At 49.5% G+C, this 22029-nt stretch overlaps 1 protein-coding gene across 7 annotated transcripts in view; it reads right to left on the reverse strand.

Annotated features, from left to right (window-relative positions):
• The window catches only part of WDR25 (WD repeat domain 25), a 127436-nt gene that overhangs the window by 25859 nt on the left and 79548 nt on the right, over window positions 1-22029 (reverse strand). For all 7 annotated transcript variants that reach the window (XM_033108303.1, XM_033108298.1, XM_033108299.1 and 4 more), the window contains one exon: window positions 13795-13925. In XM_033108303.1, coding sequence (XP_032964194.1) covers window positions 13795-13925 — 131 coding nt within the window. The remainder of the gene's footprint in view (window positions 1-13794; window positions 13926-22029) is intronic.

Raw genomic sequence — 22029 nt, forward strand, 5'->3', positions numbered from 1 at the left:
GTGACACGGACACACATTCTGCTTCGCTACTATCGTGGCAAGTCCCAATGGCTTGCAAACAGATGCACATAGGGGAGATGGATGAGGGAGTCCCATACTGACAGAGCTGTGCTGACACTTGGGCCCAGGGGCCCCTCCCTGAGAGGAAGAGGCACCTTTCCCGGGAGGTCCCTCCTGGTCCTACCCTCAGAATCACCCATTCCCCCAGTGGAGACCTCATTTCCCAATGCTTGTCCTCTACTTAGAGAGTTTAGGCCCCTCCCCCAGAATCACAAGGACATCTCTGTCACCCTATCAATTATCCATTTCCAATCCTTCCATCCCACATGACTCCGAATCCTGAATTCTGTGTCCATCTGGCACACGATACACGCTGGCTGCCCAACGGATGCCCGATGACTGCGGGGCTGGGCTGAGGGAAGGTGGACCAGGGCGCAATGGACTTTGCACTGAGACCTAGTCCACGGCCAAGATGGGGCTGGAAGGAAGCAGGTCTCCCTGGCTTGGCTGCCCTGGCGCCAGGTCCACGTCCTTCCAGCTTGAGGAGGCAGCCCTTTCTCCAGCCCCACCCTGTCCCTTCAGGTCTTCCCCCGAGGAGGTGAGCATGCATAAGCCTCACCTATGCTGAACACAAGCAACTAACACCCAGCCCCATTCTCCAGGGAAAGCTGGTGTCCCCTTCCAGAAGGACATGGGCCGAGGTATCCGCCCAAAAACCTTGCATATGCCTTCATCAATTCTGCATCTAGGAATTTATGCACAGAGATGTTTGCCTTAGTGTTGTAATAAAGGAAACACTGGAAATATGATAAATAGCCAATTAGAGAAAACTGGTTAAGTACATTATAGTATATTGGGCAATTATTAAAAATTATATCACCCAAAACTTTTTAACACTATGGGAAACACTAATGCTATAATAGAACGTTGGGGGAAAATTATATAAAAATGTAAATATAAGCATAAAAAACTGGAAGGCAGGATACAAACTGCCAGCGGTGGTTATGGCCAGGTTGAAACTGAGCGGGTCATCTTCCTCATCACAGTTTCCACTTTCCCTCCAAGCAGCCTCCAGAGAGCACAGATTACTTATGTAATCACGAGTGTCTCAGGAACAAGCTCCCCACCCGCTGTCACCACGGGTGCACTTGTGTCCTCAGGCCTCACACACCCTTTTATATCACCGGGGACCCTCCTTCCCCGGGGAAACAGCCCTCCCCCCGCCCTCTCTCAGCCCTGGACCCAGCTCGCCTCCCAAGGTCTCTGGCGGAGGTTCTGCAAACTCCTCTTCCTCTGCCTCCCGTGGAAAGTAATTTATCTACTTTGTTCTTAAGAGTAGTACCCACTCATGGCAGACAAGTCTGGAAAGGTGTGACGTCCTCTGCCCGTGCTGTCCCCTGCCCAGTCCAGAGGTAGTGGCCATGGGGAGGGCTCAGGCAGGCTCAGGGCAGCACCGGTGTGCCCAGGGGAGAGGGTGTGGAGCAGACCTGGGAGAGGTGTGGGATGGAGAGGGCGTGAATCTCATCAAGCTGAGTAGAGACAGAAGGGGTGGGGCGGGGCCCACGTGGCCCCCCGGCGTATTTTAGAAAAAGACACTTGTTCAGGTGGAGACCACCCCATGCCAGGGGCACGGCTTGACCAGCCAGTGGAGCGTGACCTGGATTCCAGCCCCAGCCAGCCTCGGCCAGGTGCCTGGGTGCAGCCCACAACTGTACAACCTCTGTGTTGGCCACAGGAGTGGAAAGCACTGAGGACCGGGGCGGTGACGGGAGGCCGATGCTAACGCTGCCTCCACGGTTTCTGGCTTGGTCAGAAACAAGTCGTTTCCTTGAATTCTGCAAATTAGGAAGAAGTCCTACACATGGCAGGTGCTCAGCAAATGTTCAATGAATAAATGAATGGGGTGAGCCAGACAACCAAGCCTGTTTTCAAAAAAAGTTTTACGTGAATGACTGTAATTAAAAACAGAAATTTGCTTGATGTAAGAAGAGCACGCCGAGGGCAAGGAGAGACTTCTTTCACCCTCATTTCCTCTCTGAACACAGTGTAATGAGGGGCCACTCGGCTGATTACAGGCTGCACGGCGCCATTTCTTCTCGGCACATCCCCTCACCTTTCTCACGTTCCTGCCAGACCTGCCAGCAAGAGCCAGGCGGTCTTCCTTCAGGGAACTTAGGAACGGGCGTGGCTGCCAGGAGTCTGCCACTGACAGGGTACGCACAACAGCCACACGTTAAACTAGCACAGCCGGCAACACCACCCTATAACTGGGGAGCTATACGGGGCCCAAATTTGGGTTGTACAAATGTTCCTAGAGCCGTAAAATCTCTCCAGAGTTACAATGCCGGTTCACGGAGGTTGGTACCATCATTTATTCAAGAAACACTGACCGACACACAGTAGTAACAGGGATGTGAATTACAGTACGGGGAGTATAACCAACAATGTTGTAAAGACTATATAGGGTGTCAGATGGGCACTGGACTTCTGGGGGGATCACTTCATAGATTGTGTAGATGCCTGACCACTGCGCTGTACACCTGAAGCTGACATAAAACAATACTGAATGTCAACTATAATTATATATATATATATATATATGATGTAAAGTACAGCATAGGGAATAGAGTCAATGGTACAGTAACAGCTATATATGATATCAGAGGGGTAGTAGACTTGGGGGGTTATCACTTTTTGAGGGCTGTAAATGTCTAATCATTATGTTGTTTTGTACACCTGAAACTAATTTAAAAAAATGGAAAAGAAATAAAACAAACGAACAAACAAAAGAAGGAAACACTGGCTGAGCCACTGATCCCATGGCGGCTCAGAAAGGTCCGGGAGCACCAGGATGGAGAAGACCATTGTGCCCCCAGCCCCCATGCAGCTCACATTCCAGTGGGGAGATGATACTTGCCAGGCAGCTAAAACCAAGATTGAGGGAGGGAAAGGGATACCAATCCAGTGGGACTCAAGGCAAAGCTCCGGAGAGGAGACACCAGTGGAGACCTGTAGGACACGGGGCACCTGGCCACGAGAAGAGGGGAAATTCAAGGTCAAGGAAAAAAATATGCTCAAAATCCACCTGGGCCCACTATAGCCTCTCTCCCACCCCGATCACAACTGAAACTCTGGACAGAACAAAAAGCAATTCCCCAAGAACTCTGAAAGTAGACAAAAGCATATTGGCTGGGGAGAGAGGTCAAAACTGGGAGAAGTGACCGGCACAGAGGTAAGCTGCTATTTGCTTTTCTTTTTCTGTTTTTCCTTTTTCTTATTTTCTCTAACAGCTTTGACCCGAGAGCAGGCCCCCGTGGAGCTATGGTGGCAGCTTCAAAATACTTAAAGCAAAAAAATGATAGAACCAAACAGAGAAATACACAAATCTGCAAATATAGTTGGAGACTCCAACACTGTCAATAACTGAAAGAACAGGGGCGGCCAGATGGCTCACTTGGTTAGAGCGCAGTGCTCATAACACCAAGGTGGCCGGTTCGATCCCCGCATGGGCTACTGTAAGCTGTACCCTCCTTAAAAAAAAAAAATGTTGAATTGAATGAAAATTTAAATACAGCGTATCACAAGCTTAGAGAAAAATGTATCAAATTAAAATGTTTATATTAAAAAAGATTTCAAATCAATGATCTAACTTGCCACCTTAAGAAATTAGGAAAAGAAGAGCAAATTAAACTCAATGCAACCAAAAATTAAAAAATGAGAGCAGAAATTAACGAAGTTGAAAATAGAAAAACATTGGAGAAAAATCAATGTTTCATTGAAATGATAAGTAAGATTGATAAATCTCGAGCCACACTAAGAAAAAAAAAAGAAGACACAAATATTACCAGGAAAGAAGAAGGGCAGAGAACCTAAAAATATCAAAAGGATAATAAAGGAATATTATGGACAAGTTTATACAGGTAAATTTGGTAACTTAGATGAAACGAACCACTTCTTTGAGGGAAACAAACCACCACAGGTCATTCATGAAGAAATAATCACTCTGAAGAGTCCTGTACGAGACCCGAGGAAGACCACTTCAAGCCCACTTCAATCCACAGCAACGCCACTTCAGTCCCGCTGGGATGGGATTAGCAAAGTGTCGCTGAGGACACGCAGAGACCGCAACCCCGCCCCCTGCTGGTGGGCATATAGAATGGCGCAGCCACAGTCGGGTTTCTCAAAAGGTTCCCCATTGAGCTCCCACAGGCTCAGCAATCTCACTCCTACGCAGAGCCTGAGACAGATGAAAACATCTGTCTACATAGAAACTTGTACACGAATGTTCATAGAAGCTCTCTTCATAACAGCCAAAAAATAGAAACAACACAAACGTCCGTCAACTGGCGAACGGAGAAACAAAACGCGTCCATACAATGGAATGTTATTCAGGTATCAAAAGGAACAAAATACTGACACATGCTACAGTGTGGATGAACCTTGAAAACATCGTGCTCAGTGACAGAAGCCAGTCACAAAACACCACGTATTGTATGATTCCATTCATATAGAATGTCCAGAAGAGGCAAAGCCATGGAGACAGGAAGTAGATTAGTAGTTGCCAGGGGCTGAGGGAGGTGTGTGTGTGGGGGGGTGGGTATTGGGGTGACTTCTAACCGGCACAGGTTTCTTTTCGAGGTGATGAAAACGTTCTAGATTGACTGTGATGATGGTCGAATAACACTAAATCCACTAAAAACTAATGAATTGTATACTTTAAAGGAGTGCTTTGTATGCTATATGCATTATATCTCAATTTACCAAAAAAAAAAAATTAAAGTATTTTAAGACAAAAACTAACTAGGGTATCAAATCCAAAGATATTTTAATATTATTAGTTACAGCAAACTAAAATAAGTTTTCAAGTAAAAATGTAAATCAATTTCAACAAAAAATTAAATTTTTAAAAATCTCAAGGATAGGTGTTCAGTGTAAATAGCTTATTTTCATGGCAAAAGGAATTACAAAAGACTCAGATTAGCATTACATAAATATTGTATTTACACCATTACAGGTCGAGTCTGCTTTACGTTTTCTGATATATTCTACTGCATCTTGAAGTGAAGTTATCAAATGCGGTGTTAAGGAAAGTCTTGGGACAGTGCCCTCTGAGCACCCCGCTTTCTCAAACCCGGCGCCAGCGGGGGGCTCACATACCAGGTTTCCAACAGGAGTCTGTTTACCTGCCCCAAGAAGGTGCTGCAGAGTGGGGTTGCAGAGAGGGCTTGGGCAGGGCAGCAGGTCTCTGGGGATCTAGATTCCAGGAACCACTTTCCTAGCTCTGCCCAAGACTTTGGATGACCCAGGAGACACAGGCGGACTCCCCAGATGCCTGTGAAGCAACCGTGAGGCCCACAGATTCATCAGACATCACAGAAACGTGCATGCTCAATGGGCTTCCGCGGCCCCTCCTTACGGACCGGCTCCTAGAGGGCAAGGCTGCCTAACCGGATTTGGTCACCCTGTGCCCTGGGACAATGCTGGTGTCTGGTGGTGGCTCAGAAAATGTTTGTGACATCCATAAATGCCATGTGTCCTCTTCCTGTGCTAGGGAGAAGGAGAATGTAGAAAAAGACCCGGGTTCAGATGCAAGCCTACAGTGGCTGCCCACGGCTGCACTGAGAACTGGACCTTTCAGATTTGGTCTCCTCGCCTACATCGTGGGGGCAGAAAAGCTGCCCTCACAGAGGTTCTGGGGTTATGATTTCAGGCCTGAGGCTGCAGGGCCCCCAGTGTGCCGTTCACAGCTGTGTCCCTGACACCAGGCGCTGAGCAGAGCACTGCAGGGCTGGGTGAACACCTGAACTCAAGGGCTGGCCATGCCGGCTTCCCAGAGACCAAAACACACAGCACTCACAGACAAAGCCTTATTTACACTCAACACTGAAGCTTCAGCCACGCTGAGGACCTGCAGGAGCGTGGGAGTCCAGCCCCCGAGTTCAAGTCTTACCCCACGACCAACCGGCCATATGCTAGTAGCTAGAACTTTTCTGAACCATACCCGAGCTTCCAAAACGCGAGGTTCCCCTACCAGGGCCTGGGGTGGCAGTAGCACGTGCAGTATGAGCTGGGATATGTAGAGTGCTCGGTCCAGAGCCCAGCAGGTGGGGAGTGCCCAGTACATGCCACCTGGATCCGTCCTTACTGATTGTCAGCAGGGACTCGAGAACACTCAGCCCTAGTGTCACTTGGCAGTCGGGGCAATGGGAGCCCAGAAAAGACAAGCAGCCCCCTGAAGTCACACGAAGTGTGGTAGCCACGCTCCTGTCTGCACCAGGCTTCCTGGCGTCCTCCCCCATCTCTCTGCCTCTGGTAGTTTCCTGCTGTCATTCGCATAGAAGTTTGGTTTGAGGCAAAACTTAGAGCTGCAGAAAGTACAAAGAGTCCAAATAAAAAGCTTTTTTAATATAAAGCCGATGAAAAAGACAAATGGAAAGTAATCAAAACCTCATTAGGGCAAATAAGCAACCTGCCTACCATGCCACGAAAACTGATGGCACTGAGAGCCGCAGAGCGAAAGCACCGAGCCTTCCAGACAGCGAGCATCTCGGGAATGCAAATTTCAGGACGCCCTCACCCACACAGGCAGAAATCCTGCAAGACGCCACTCAGGAGTCGGACCGAGTCACCCTAACTCTGTCTATACATTAGAATCACCTGAGGGGTTCCAAAACTCCCATGCCTGGGCTGCCTCCAAACAGCACCCCCAGGTGCTTCTGACCACTGTGCTAAGACCACCAGTGCAGGCAGCAACCACCCATGCTTTCCCCGCTGGCATCACTCCTGTTCACAGCAGGGCGTGAGATGACAAATGAATCACAGTAGCTCAGGTTCTGCTTCAGCGGGTAAGTCCATTACTTGGGATTGCAGAAATCGGTCTTGATTAGGGTTGTCAGTCATTCATGCCACAGTCCCACCCCCCACACCTGGTAGGCACTGGGGGTATGGCAGCAAATTGGGCAAATTCCCAACTTCAGGCAGTTTACATTCTGCTGGGAAAGCACATTGAGGGGCTGTGACAACAGGAGCCAAGAGGAGAATCCAAGCAGTTGGAGGGGCAGCGAGGCCTCCCCGATTATCAGCTGCATGTTAGGACACGGCTGCAGGGACACAGCTGCAGGGACACAGCTGCAGGGACACGGCTGCAGCGACCCAGCTGCAGGGACACGGCTGCAGGGACCCAGCTGCAGGGGTCCAAAAGGAGGTCAGGAAACTAACTCAAGATCTGGAAGTCAAGATGGGAAGGAAGGAAGGAGGGAGGGAGGGAGGGAGGGAGGGAGGGAGGGAAGGAGGGAAGGAGGAAGGAAAGAAGGAAGGAAAGAAGAAAAGAGAGAGAAAAGGCGGGAAGGAGGAAAGAAGGAAAGAGAAAGGGAGGGAGAGAGGGAAAGAGGAAGGGAGGGAGGAAAGAGAAAGGAGAGAGGGAGGGAAGGAGAGAGGAAGGAAGGGTGGAAGGGAGGGAAGATGTAGAACAAGCAGGAAATATCGATGATCGTGTCAAACCAACACTGGATCAAAAGTGGGCTGGCCTGTCCAAGCCGGTTTTACGGTGAGAATTGACCCCAGAGCAGACGGGGGCCTGAGTGCATCTCCCCCTCTCTTCTTGGAGCAGAGCGGAGCTGTACATGGAAGGCTCACTGGCCAGCCACCCCCAGAAGGCAGGAGGAACTGGGGCAGAGGCCGAGCTCCCAGCCTGGGGCTACATGTCCTCGATTTTCCAAAGCTGCTCCAATCTCTAGCGCTCAGTCTGCTCAACCGAGAGGTGTTTGCTGAAGTTGGGGCTCCATAACTTAGTCTTGCAAAACGGGTGATTCACTAAATACGCGATATGATTCTTAAGCCTGTGTAGGAGTTATTCTACAAATTTGACTCATGATATGAGAGGGAAATTTTCTTTTATTTCTTATCCTAACGTGGCTCAAACTACACAGTCATCTGAAAGTAACTTTAAAGTAACTACCTTGAGCGTTTCCCACAGTGCTGGTGTGCCCTGGAGAGCTGGGCCCACATCTTCCCCTTGTGCAACTCTACAGCTCCACACTGGCCACAGAGCCAGCGCCTGGTGCGGCTGGAAATGAGTGTGGCTAGCAGCTCTGTCGCCTACCAACGACGGGGAACACGAGAGCGCAGAACTGCGGTGTCAGGACCCACACACCACACCGTATCTGACACAGATCTCCCAAGTCCTCTGTCCGCAATTCTAGAACGACCAGTTGCTGCTGAGGTGCAGCTAGCCTTCACATCCCATCTGTCAGAGGGCCACACCCCCTGCAGACATCCCAGGGTGGCCACTGCCACCCTGTGAGCAGGTGGGTCGTCGTGCAGAACTCCATCACAAGGAGTGAGGCAGCTGACCCCATCTGGTCACTCCAGATTATCCCGAACACCTGCTCTGGCCCAGGCCCTGTGTGGGGTGCTGGGATGCAGGTGTGACTCGACTCAGCCCCCCACACAGGTGATTGTAAATGAACAGCTGTAGGATGAAGGAGCTTATGGTCACGTGAAGTCAGGAGCCATCACTAAGGTAGGTAAAAGGTGGTACAGGCCAGTGGAGGACGAAGCTGAGGGCACTCACGGGAGAGAAACATGGGCCCTCTATGTCACAAGCCTTCTGGGCCTGGGCTTCTCAAAGTATGGTCCAGGGGCCAACTGCCTCTGCATCTCCTGGGAGCTTAGCAGACATGCAGGAGTGGATATTTGTGTCTCCCCACATCCAAATTTTGAAGCCCTAACCTCCAATGGTATTTATTTTAGATGAGGTCATGAGGGTGGAGGCCCCATGATGGGATGAAGGGACCAGAGCTCTCCCTCCCCGCTACATGAGGACAGATCCAGGAGGCAGCCGTCTGCAAGCCAGGAAGACAGCCCTCACCAGAACCCAACCTGCTGGCGCCTTGATCTTGGACTTCCAGCTTCCAGAACTGTGAGAAATAAATTTCTGTTCTTTAAGCCACCAGTCTGTGATAGCTGTTATAGCAGGCTGAGCTGACTGAGACACCACCCCAGACCTGCTGAAACAGAATCTGCATCTTAACAAGAGCCCCAGGTGCTATCCTGTGTATCGGTGAGTTTGAGAAGGCCTGCTTTAGAGACAACCTCATCCACCCCTTTCTATACCAACAGGAAAAACATGACTAAGAGAGGCCTTAGCAACGGGATTTGCCTAAAATCCCCCAGCTGAGCAAGTGGTAGAGGGAGGATGTGAGGCCAAGTCCCCAATAGCTCAGGCCAGTAGCAATGGAGGCCGGGAGGGGCTTCTGGAGGAGGGACCCCCCACAGTGACATGAAGGTCAGATCATGGACACCTCGGGTTCTAATCCACACCCACGTTCAAGGAAGAAGAGCCAGAGAACTCTGTACTGGCAGCACTAAGCCAGCTGGGAGACAGCACGGTCAGCGGGCTCAGGCAGGACACATCCTGCTGACCCGCTGGAAATGAAGTGAGGCGCTGTGCAGTAATGAGGGATGTGATGAGGCAGAGAGGCAGACAAGAGACGAAGAAAGGGGCGCCAAGCAGCCCATTTGCTGTAATGAATTGGGCTGGACCAAAGAATCCAAGAATCCCAACAGTCATCATTTGGCTCAGCTTAAGGAATCATACAATTGTAGGACTGCAAAGTAGCCTAAAAGTACTCTTCAGACTGTTCTCTCAGACCCCAGCCCTGAGCCACGCTCCAGGGGGGCTCACTCGCCCCACATGCCTCGGCTCTGTCGTCAGAAACCTATCCCTTGTCTTCAAAATGCTGACTCGCTTTGACCCAACAATTTGAGTTCTGGGACCCAAGCTTAAGGGGATAAACCCCCAATATGGAAAACATTAGATGCACAGATACGTGTCTTACAGAGGAATGTATAGTAACGTAGACCTGGATGGCTGTTTGGACGTCATAACAAGACAAAGAAATGCCTCAGACACTGCTGACTGAAGAACAGTTCTCTGCAAAGGGCATTCTCTGAGCACACGGTTTCCGCAAGGATGCCCATAATAGGGGCACCCACATGCCAGCCAGATCAGGAGGATTAGTCCCAACAATTAACAGGGTGACAGATGTCACAGCCAGATCTACCCATACACAGCAGGGGTCGGCCAGGCTGTAAATGTTTCTGGCTTTGCAGCCACTTGGTCTCTGCTGCAACTACTCAATTCTGCCACTGTAGTGTGAAAGCAGCCACAGACAATACATCAGTGAATGAGCGTGACTGTGTTCCAATAAAACTTTATTTATAAAAACAGGCGGTGGGCCAGATTTAGCCCCAGGCTGCGGTTTGCTGACCCCTGATCTCCATCCTCACATCTATTAATTTTAAATGGCAAAAGAGTGTGGAGGGATAGCCTAAATGTCCAACCTAGGGAAATTGCTGAATAAGCGAAACCATTTGGAATTGACTCATTCAGTCCATATTTATCGCGTGTCTGCTTATGTCAGACACTGCTCTGAGTGCCACGGATAAGGCAAGGAACTAGTCAGTCAAACACACTGCATCAAAGGGATGTCCCAAAAACTCCACGGGAGTTTGCGATAACAAGGAAAACCCTTACAATGCTCTGAGAAAAGCAAAGCACAAAACTATGTATAAAAATAAGACCAAACAATGGTTTTCGAAAACACACACACAGGGGAAAAGAACAAGGAAAGAAAAATATCAAAATGTTACTAATGTTTACCTTTGGCTGGTTCCATGACACCTTCTCTCTATTTCCCTCTACTTCCCCTTTTTTTCCATATGATCACATTTCTTTTACGACAAAACAGGCCTCCGCGCTATATTTAACAGGGGACACTTGTCTTGATTTTAAGCTAAGATCTGGTCCCTCCAGCTTCCACCTGCAGTTTCCAGCACTGTCCCTGATGGTGGTGAGTAAAAGCCCAGCAGCTCAGCCTGGGACGAGCCACGCTCGCCAGGGAGGGCTAGGGCGTTCAGCACCTGGGACAGAGCCCAGCGGACTCAGCCGAGAACCGCCCCAGGTGGGCACCCCGGGGGCAGGGAGCCTGTGCCTTTCCTCTCTGGTCCTCCTGCTGAGTCCAGAGGAGACACTAGGGCAACACTTGTCAGAGGAAACAACTGAAGCAAGAGAGTTGTCCCCTGAGCCTGGCTGATGCAAATGGAACTAGCCCTGTGACCCAGCAGGGGGGCGAGGCAGTCAGATTGTTGGTGAGAAGGAAGTAAAAACAAATAGTGCACAGATCCCTGGACCCACATTACTAGCTTGGGAGAGACTCGCAAACATGCCAATACCAGTCACAGCAGCATCTGCTCCCAATGGCTTCTCTCCCCGCGTTTTCAGAGCGCGTCAGCTGGCATCAGCCCCAGGAGAAAATCCGATATTTTTAACAAACTCTTAAATCAGATGGCGTCCTTAGTGAGTAATTTCTCATGTGTTAGGTCTTTAAGGTTAAAAGCTGGAAGTGCATCTTTAAGGGACATAGGCCTCAGCAGGGTCTGGGGAATCAGGAGATCATATAACTAAGAGTTTCCAACTCACACAGCACTTTCCAGTGTTTTCTTTCCCTTATCATGCATTTATATCCCAAATATAACTGTCTTAGTGTTGTTTTTTAATTCCACCGTGTCCACTTCTTTATGGGTAACTTTTCTCTCTTTTCCAAGTATTTTTGTAAAAAGCGTTTCTTTGTAAAAGAAAAATGTGAAATTTTAAAAAAGAGTACATCTCTCTGTGCTCTAACTCTCCAACATGTGAAGTATTTTAAGCAAGATATCTATGGATAAAAGGTCTCATTCTCTTTAAAGAAACTGTCTATGTGTTTAGGTCCTGTCAAAATACCAGCAGCTCCTTCCAACAGCCTGTTGGGAGAGCGCCTTTCTTGCCATGGCCGGTCTGAAACACCAACCTGAGACTTTTCAAGTCTGGCGTTAGAGGCGCTGTCTGTCTCACCTCCCTCCTTCCTGGCCACGTGGGCCATCCTCTGCCCAGTGCAGGTTTGGGGGCTGTACCTGTCCAGGCAGAGCCCCCGAGTGGGGAGCCTTCGGGTAGAACCTTTAGGCACTGCAAGCGCAACGGGAGGAGAAAACTCGCGGACACTCTGCACCTTCTTTTTTCAGAGTCAAGTCAACAGGAGTTTTCTCATAAACTACTCTGTAGGACTCGAGCGGCTATGTGCCGCCTTCAGACCAGGCCAGTGCTTCTCAGGTCCTGAAAACAAGCCGACCTGAACTCACTGAGCTCCCAGACACAGTCAGCCTGTGGCTCTTCCTCACCACCCTTCCAGGAACCCCTCCCTGATCCCAGCACCCCCAGCTCATAAACCTCCAATGGCTCCCCTCTGCTGATCCAAAGCAGACTCGTGGCCCTGGCAGCCTGTCTGCCCGGGCCCATCCCACTGCCCGGAGCCCATGTGCAACCATGTCGCGCCGGTCACTGGTCCCTGCCCACATTTCTCATCCCCCTCCTGTATTCACACACTGGTGTGACTGCCTTCGTCCTTCATTTACTCATCCAGTCAGCCAAGATGTACTGGCTGCCTGCCATGTGCCGGGCACTGTTCTAGAAGCTAGAAGTCAGCGTCAAACAAAACAGACAAAGATCCCTGCCCTGGTGGATCTTACGTTCAAGTGGAGGGAGACAGGCAAACAAATGAACATGTAGGCTCCACAGGGTGCCAGCTGATGATAAATGCTATGGGGAGAAATGAGCTGGCAATGGAGACTACTGAGTGCCAAGTGGTGGCTGGCATGGTGGTCAGGGAAGGCCTCACTGGAGAGGTAGCATTTGAGCAGAGCCCTGTAGGAGGGAGGGAACGAGCCTCTAGTAGAATACTGGGAGGAGAGCATTCCAGGCAGAAGGAGCAGCAAGTGCAAAGGCCCTGAGGCAGACTGTGCCTGGTGTGTCCTAGGAAAGGCAAGGCCGGTGGGGCTGGACATGATGAGAAGAGGGTGAGGGAAGATCGGGTAGGCCTTGTTGACCATTGTAGGGACACTGGCTTTCGTTGTGAATGAGGTCACAGCCTGGAGGGCTCTGACCAGAGGAGTGACACATCTAACTTACACTGTCACAGACCACTCTGGCCTCCAGTTGTTGAGAACAAACTGCAAGGGGCAACGGGGAAAGAGATGCACTTATCCCGGGGAGAGACAACAGTGGCTTAAAGCAGAGTCACAACAGATGTGGCTGTGGGGGGATGACAGAAAGAGCAGAGAAACGAATGATTCTGATGGTTTGGGCCTGAACAACTAGAAGGATGGAGTTGCCTTTTATGAAGCCGGCAGCAGGAGCAACAGGCTACAGTGAAGGCGGAGAGCAGAAGCCACTTCTCGCGGGACTGATGGTGACCAGCCTTTAAGCCCCCAAAGGAACACGGTCTCCTCTAAGAAGCCTTCCTCACACCAAGGAAGCACTCACACCTCTGAATGCTGGCCCCTCTCCCCACCCCCCTTCTCACAAACAATCTCGCTCTCTCTGTCTCCCTCCTTCCCTCCCTCCCTTGCACACACACACACCCCTCTTCTCTGCACAGTTATCTATATCCACACATTATCCCCTTGAGTAACCCAAGGATGGTTCATTCTATATGATCTGGAAGCATTTGCACACAGTAGATGCTCAGTGAATCTTTCTAGTAATATGCTGTACAGACTTGCACCTGTCATGTTTTGAGAGTCTAACAACTCAAAAATGTTTTTCAAAACATCTAAAAATTATGCTTACTTCTGATTACATAGTAAGTGGTAGTGATTCCATCTGAAGGGTCCTACATGGAGATGCGGACCTGTCCCTAATCATTCATTGTCAAGGCCAGCTCTATTGTGGAAAGGCCAAGAGAGAAAGATGGGTGTTACCTTGCCGGTCCTTATATCCCAGGCTTTGATTTCAGAGCTGAAGCCTCCACACACAAACAGGCTGTGGTCTTTAGGATGAAATTTCACCGTAGTGACTCTAAAGTCACTCTGACCACTGAATAGCTGGGTTCCTACAACACAAAAAGAGAGGGTTAGAAAATACTCAGATCACAAAATAAATATCTTAAAATGAAGGTGCCACCTGGAATGGAGATACAGGCCGACGTAGCCAACCCGGGCCCGAGGTGGCCAATGAACACTTTCTGGAAACACAACACGGCAGCAGCGACTCTGGCTTCACTCTCCGGGCACCCCCACCTTTGATTAACGGAACTCCCACCCCCAGGATTGGATTAAACTAGATGGCTGGATCCATGAATGCCTCTTTTTTTTTTTTTTTTAAGATTTTATTGGGGAAGGGGAACAGGATTTTATTGGAGAACAGTGTGTACTTCCGGGACTTTTCCAAGTCAAGTTGTTGTCCTTTCAATCTTAGTTGTAGAGGGTGCAGCTCAGCTCCAGGTGCAGTTGCCGTTGTTAGTTGCAGGGGACGCAGCCCACCATCCCTTGCGGGAGTTGAACCGGCAACCTTGTCGTTGAGAAGACACGCTCCAACCAACTGAGCCATCTGGCCACCCGGGAGCTGAGCGGCAGCTCATTGACTACCTTCTAGTTGCGGAGGGCGTAGCTTACTGACCCATGGGGGAATCAAACTGGCAGCCCTGTTGCCCAGAGCTTGTGCTCTAACCAACTGAGCCACCCATCCGCCCCACGAATCCCACTAATGATTTTATGTGCTCCATAAACATTACATGGAGCAACTCATTTAAACCACATGACCACTCCAAACCCATTTTACAACTGGATAAAACCAAGGCTTGGGAGATTAAGTAACCTCTTGAAAGCTACACAGTTAACACAGGAGATTCTTTACCTGGGAGTCTGAAGATCAAAAGTAGGATGCTCCAAAGTGACTCTTTTTAGGATCACCATCTTGCAATCACACCCTTATAATAATCCATGAAGGCTACAGAGCCTGGCAGGTGGGGGTGGAATGATACTTTGAGTGACAAACAAGAGTGACATCACAGTGGCCCAAGCCCCGGGACGGACCATCGGGGGTCTCACTGGTTCTACAGGACTCAAGACAGGGCTCGCCTTTTACATATCGGTCATAGAACTATTGTCAAGCACTTGCGTGATTGTGCAAATGCGTACATATGGTGTGCAAACTGTCTGGTCTGTCACTGGGATCTCTTAGAGGAAGCTACGTGAGTGGGTCAGCCTCGGGGCTCCAGGCCAGTGCTCCATGCTCTGCCAGTGCTGCCTCGTGTCCCAGAGCCCTGGCTGTCGTTCTTCTGCGTCCAATTCAACCCAGTGAAACTACAGCGAGGAACCCAGCTGGCCGTAGGAGTCACTGTCACCCCTAAGAATCTGAGTGCTCCTGTGTGTGTGTCCTCGGGGCTGGGCCACCAGGCCACGTCCCTGCTCACACACCAGGCACAGCACCTGCTATACACCTTGCCAACTGGGAACGTGAAGGGGCTTCCCGCAGCGAGGCCGACAAGGGCTCCCCCCTCATGAGGCGCACCCCTCACTCCTACACCAGATTGATGCAGCGGGCAATTAGGGACACAGGAAGCTGGTGCCCAAAAGGCAGACAACGCAACACCAAGACCCCAAGCATCACTTCCTCTTAGGAACCTCGGAAGCGCGTCTGCTCATTCAATTCAGAAAGCACTTCCTCGAGGCTGCCCTGCTCTGCATTCAGGACGCCCCACACACTTAGTTTAGTGCTCTACCAGCTCACTAGGTAAGGACACGAAAGCCTTCGCTTGGTACCCTGGACAGTTACAGCAGTAGCCTTTATAAACCCAATTAGCCTAGATCCGTGGTCTCTGAACTTGTCTGACAGCGCATCCCATCAATGAGAAACCCAGAAGCACACATCACCAACCCGTGTATGTTTGTTAGTTATAGAGCATCCACTGTACCAATTCATCATGAACAGCACAACAAATGCCAAACCCAGAATATTTTAAATGATGAGACAAGGAGAAAATAACCAATATTTAAAAATGTATCTTAATCCGCCATTTACTAAGAGTATCAACAAACATCTTTGAAATCATTAAATTCAACGAGTTACAATATTTTTAATGGGAGCAACAGGGCTGCCTATACTTCCATTTATTTCAAATACAGGGAATGTTTTGTGACTCGGTGATTTGAAAGTAGCCCAGTTACAGCTTCAGTTTATTCACTGGAGTCTGTCCGAGCCACAGAGACCCTCCCAGAGACGCACAGACCCCGATGAAAGAGGCTCCCTATTGGCAGTAAACCTTCTGCTTCCACCCAGCACTGCTGCAAAGCATTGTGGGAACATTTAGCTCATAAAGCCCCATTTCCCCCGGTGCCAAATAATGGCTCCTGCAACCCATCAGAGGGGATTATGGCATGCTCGTATTTTTAACAACCCCATTCAAAATCCACTGAAATTTTCATTTAAAGGATTTTAAAGCACATTAGAAAAACACTGTTCCCAAGTTAAAGGTGCAGATATTACAGTTTTTAATAGGTGACACATTTACATCATGTTTGGTGACAAAAATTACAAAATGATGGAAACAATTAAAAACATCTGTTTTCAAAATGTGCTTTCCATAGAACAGATTGTTTGGAAAGCAGTTACGCTCTTGACTTTGTTAAAGTGTCATCTTTACTTTAACGGATGCTTCAGTGTGTTGACTTTTTTTCTAATATCTTCTAGGGGCCGACAATTGGCAGTCACTTGTCCTCAGAGAAAATTTTGGAAACACCTGACTTTGTGTACATGAAAACTCTACCTCTTTAAGCTCAACAAGCTCCTTAACTATTTTGCAACAAAAAGCAGAGCATAAAGATTTCCCTGGTCATCCTATGCCATCACAATGCTGTCAAGAGCTGGACACGTCATGTTGTGTCACTCATAATGGTGAAGAGACTGTGAACAACAGCCTAGTTGTCCAACCCGAGGGGAGTGTTAAGGCAAATATAACTCTCCGCCTGGTGAGATGTTGAAAAGCCATTTAAAACTGGCTCAGAAACAGCGCTCATGGCAAGATGGACAATGCTTGTCTTGACGCCTGTTCTTAAATTAAAAGAGAATGAAATAGGGATTGATACGGACAGAGACCGACTAGGAAGAGATTCACCAACACGAAATGAGCTGTTCTAGTGTTAGTAAAATCACTTCTTAAATTACACTAACATCATTGTAATATTGTTTAATAAATGAAGAATCCTTCTAAAAAGGCACCAGGGACATGAGCAGACTTGTGGTGCTAAGTTGCTATCAGTAGGTCAACAGAGAAGCAACACTCCAGTAAACAAAATGTGGCTTCCTGGGGAATTCATCTAATTGGAAACCTGGCATTCCTCGAGCTCACACTTCTTTTCCTTTTCGGAAACTCATCTGGACCCCAAGCTCTTCCTCACCTGATGCGCTGCAGGGGGCGCCCGCAGCAACTCCCGGTCCTAGGGAGGATGTGCAGAGGGTTGCCCCGCCCCCATCGGTCTGCGCTGACCCGGGACGGGACGTGGAGCAGCACCATGGAGAGCCCAGGATGGGCCTTTACCTGCAGCGCAGGCCTCAGGATGCTCACGCCAGCCAGCCGAGTGGCTGGGGGCCCACTCGGGGGGCCGAGGGCGGGGCCCACCATCGGGCCGCAGGATGGCAAAGGCGCGCACAGGTGCTGCTGTAGCAGCGCATCACAGAGAGGCCCCGGCAGGCCAAGCCGTTCCTCTGACAGCGACGGCTGTGCCCACTGCCGACTTCTTGCTCATTTGGAATTCACCGCCAATCCTTACATCCAAAAGGAAAAACAAACTCTATCTGCCTGGGAAAAACTTGCTCCCTGTTGCTTGGACTATAGCATATAACATATGCTTATTTCAGAAATGGCAGTGAATTCATCATGGTTTTCAAAAATTGCAGTGATACAGTCTTGCCAATAATGGGAGAAAAGATGGGAAGAAAAGTGGAAATTGAGTTGCTAAAAATTGATGATTGAACTTTTTCTGGTTCAAAAAAAAAAGAATATGTTATTCTGAATATGTTATTCTTCCTCAGCTCCCTGAAGGGATTGAGAGAGAATCTATGTTTTTTAAGTACTAAAATTTTCCAGTTAGAAGACAAGCCAGAGTTTACATCTTTTTCCTACTTTTACTTATAATAACGAGGGCTTTACTGTATTTCTTTGCTAAAAGGAGTCCAAACCTATACGATTTAAAAAATTTTTAATAAGCGTCCAGATAGCTAATGGGCAACAGCAAGGGGTAACTTCTGCTGGGTAAGAAACCAGGAACCCAGCCGCCCTTGTCTGCAGTTCTCAGCAGCGGGAGGGGGTCAGCAGAGGCGCTGAGAGTCCACGGACCCGGGTCCCACCCCAGCTCTGTCACCTCGTGGAGGGGCCTCGGGCAGGTCCCTGCACTGCTGTGTTGCAGGCCCTTGTGAACACAGGCTTTCGGGGACATTACGCATTCATGGCAGACAACAAACAACAAAAGAGAGCTATTATAGTTTGAAAAAAGTAAACGCAAAATGATTGAGTTCACCCTTGGTTACATCAAAAGCTAAAGCCAAGGGATATGAGTTTGGAACAGCAGGAACCTTGAGAGATTCAAGACGCTGAGTTTTTGTCGTGAGGCTGTGAGCACACAATGCCATGGGGGGGGGGCCTTTACATTTTGTTAAAGAGATATGGATAAAGGCTGGAAAACATGTATCAGAAGCCATCCTCAGCATGAACATTAGCCACTACTGGAGGTGAAGGTCCTTTCTTGTCAGATTCATTCCCACTCTACCAGTTCACAAATCGAGGAGCTTGTTTGTCACACCCTCTTTGGGTGACGCACTTTAAGCACAACGGTTAGTTGCTGTGTAACCTTTCACCTGGAGACTATCTTGCTTGTTTACATGTTTGTTATAGAAAATTCTATTAGTCACCGTATGCTGCTTATAGGAAACCGAGTTTTAAAATATTTAATCCACTATCACTGACTTTATTGACCTTGTTTTAATGAACTCAAACAGTATAAGAACTGTTCAGATCCTCTTGCACTTAGGAAAAAATCACTTCTTTCCCTCCTTGACTCAATAACGACACAAATGAACTATACATTGTCATTAAAGCAAAAACATGTTTAAAATGGAATGCAGAAACTCAGTCAGTTCTCCTGACACTATTATTACCGCCAATCTTGCTAGGAGAAGATGGCTGGTAACAGTGGCCGGTAACTCCTCACAGGTGTTCCTCTTCCTTTCTCAGGTGGCGACAGCGAGCTCCCCAGAGGTGACCACACACACATGGCCGGCACAACACTGCTTGTCCACCCTAACGCCTACCCTGGGGACCCTATCAACATGCAGGGCTCCTGGTCCATGAGGGTCCTCATGTCCGGCCCCCAGCCCAGTTCAAATGAAATCCCAGAATGGTCGCCAAGAAAGAAAAAGGAAAAAGAAAGGAAGTCCACATGTCCTCCTCTCCAGGGAGATGGCGCCTGTCACCTCCAGGCCTGCCTGGGGCTTGCCCGTGTCATGACACAGCCCTATCTGGTATGTGTGATTAACCCATTTCACAGCTGGGGACATGAGTGGAAGCCCAGAGAGGTGAGGATTCATCCAGGGCCCCACCAGTCGGCCATGCTGGGGTGGAGGCTGGACCTGTCTAACCCCGAGCCCAGCTCTCTGACCTGCCTCGCCTGCCCTCAAGCTCTTCGTGACCTTTCCTTCTCCGTAGCTCTTTGTGCACATCCAGACTCATGAGCACGGAGAGAAGACACTGACAAGGGAAAGCTGATGCTGTTGGCTGTGGTGATTGAGCTCGTGTTCCCAGCCAGGCGGCATATGACTCATTTCACTAAAATCAATATCGTTACACTCATCCTCTGGGAAGTATCCAGCCAGCTGTAAATTGAACCATCCTGACTCAAAGCTAACGAGAAAAGGAGCTTACTAACTTTCAAATCAAACTCTGTGAGTCAGAAACAGGGGGCATCTTGGCCCATGAGGCCGAGTCCTGGGAAGGGTCGGAGCGACAGGCAGACGGGCCAGCACCTGAGTGTGCCCTCTGGATCGGCGGGAGGCCTGCGGATCAGCCAGCAACACCCTCAGACCTGTGGGATCCCATATGCAAAATGGAGAAATAAAACTGACCTTAAGAGCTTGTGAGAATTAGAAATAATGCAGGTAAAATAGCAAGCTCCCGACAAATGACAGGCCCAATGGACAGTAGCTACAGCAGCAACAATAGCAGCAACAAGAGATAATGGTGGTTGCTGTGGTGATTTCTTTACATCAAGTTTAGCTACTGCTTTTAATGATCTGGACAAGACTGAATTTTCCACGTTAAAAAAAAAAAGCCTTTTTAACTTGCAAACAAGGTATGTCCCAAAGGCTGGCCCTAAGTTGGTTTTCTGGGACTCAGGAGTCACCCATTGGACAGCACACATGTTATAACTGTGTTTAGGCTCCAGTGTCAGTCGACACAGGTCGTCTTACCTCCAAAGGGCGCCAAACGCAATGCAATTACTATTAAACACACACAGGGATGAGACATCACCCCTGTGCAATCATGGGGATGAATGAAACAGTACTGCTGATTAAAAACCACCTTGTATTTATCCAGAGGGCTGGCACGAGCTTAACTAGAAGAGGATGATGAGACAGACACTTGTGGAGACGTGGATGCCCTCTGGGCACTTTCCAGCATGAGATACGGGCTGGCAGCATGTTTTACTGAAGTTTAAAAACATCTGACAATATCCCTAACTAGGGTCGACTTCTCACCCCAAAGCTGTATGGAAAGAGCAGAGAAAACAAGGTTGAGATTGGAGAGAAAGATGCTGCAGAGTGACAGAGAAGGGGTTGCATGTGAATAGGGACAGTGGTCCAGACTTAAGGGTACAGCTTTGGAGAACAGACAAGGTTAAAAGAGGCCAGAAAAGGGGCGCCAGTGAAGGAGCAGGCTAGGGAGGAGTGGAGCCGGGGATGACGAGGAAGGCAGCGGAATCTGGGGGAAGGTGGGTGGGCAGCTGCTCACTGGGCAAGAAGGCCGGGGGGCAGCCGCTCTAACTGCACTGGGTTACAGAACCCCTCAGAGCCTCCATGTCTGGATCTAGTGGCAAAACCCCCAGGACTACGGCATACACTGTGTGTGTGCCATCAGGAGCCCTGCATGTGTGCCAGCTGCAGGAGGCCAAGTCACAGCCCACACTGGCTATGTACCGGCCTCCTGGTCTCCACAGACACCTGAGGGACGCCTCTGAGATGTGCTGGGGACACTCAGTCGTGGTGCTAGAAAGCCTGAGAAAGGAGAAGCCCAGGCCCCTCCTCTGAGGCCCAGCGGGGACAGCCCCCCTCTAAGGGCTCATTAGCCGACAAGGACCCTCTTCTGCGACCCCTTCTCCGAAGCCCCGTGGGCCCTAGCACTCTGCACCAGCGTTATACTCTGGCTGTTTCTCACCCTCCCTATGCTAAGTGTTCTAAAGTCATCGGGGCTAACATTTCTCCCACTGGAGTGGCAGCTGTCAATAGCGGAGAAGCATCCTTCAGCCGGTCACTTAATCAGAGGGATCAGTCAAGACCATCTGGGCACGCTTTCCTCCCCGAGGCCCGAGTGATCCTCTGCGGGTGGTGAGCCGGCTGTCCGATGAGAGCCAAGTGGGCGCCCCAGGAGTCAGCTCAAGCAAACTGTTTGTCCACAGCAGGAAAACAGACATGGTGAGGACACGCCACTCCCAAGTGCCGACAGGCAAAGCCTCCGCCAGCCACACAGGCTGGAACTGGATTCCAGTTCTCCCGTCACTGGCTGCGCGGCCTCAAGTAACTCACCAAACACTCTAAGCCTCAGTATCTGGGTCAATGAAATGGGGATAAAAACACTCCCCTCTCAGGTTAGTGTGGAGACTAAATACATAATAAACAAAATGAATAAACATTTATTCATTTCAGCTTGATACAGGCCAGGCAGTGCCGGGAACCAGGGCCACACGGCCCGAGGCCTGGCCCATAGAGAGCACGCGGCCAAATGGCCTTCCCGTTTCCTTGTAGCATTTCTGTGACGGGGCCTAATCATGACGCAAAAGCTAGGGAGGCACCAGAAGACACTTCTTGGAAAATGGGAGAAGTGGTCATTTATCGGTCCAGACCCAGCTGGCCACTCATTTCCATGTACCATGACCCTCCACTAAAAG

The sequence above is a fragment of the Rhinolophus ferrumequinum genome, chromosome 6 (assembly GCF_004115265.2).
Source record: "Rhinolophus ferrumequinum isolate MPI-CBG mRhiFer1 chromosome 6, mRhiFer1_v1.p, whole genome shotgun sequence".
Taxonomy (NCBI): domain Eukaryota; kingdom Metazoa; phylum Chordata; class Mammalia; order Chiroptera; family Rhinolophidae; genus Rhinolophus; species Rhinolophus ferrumequinum.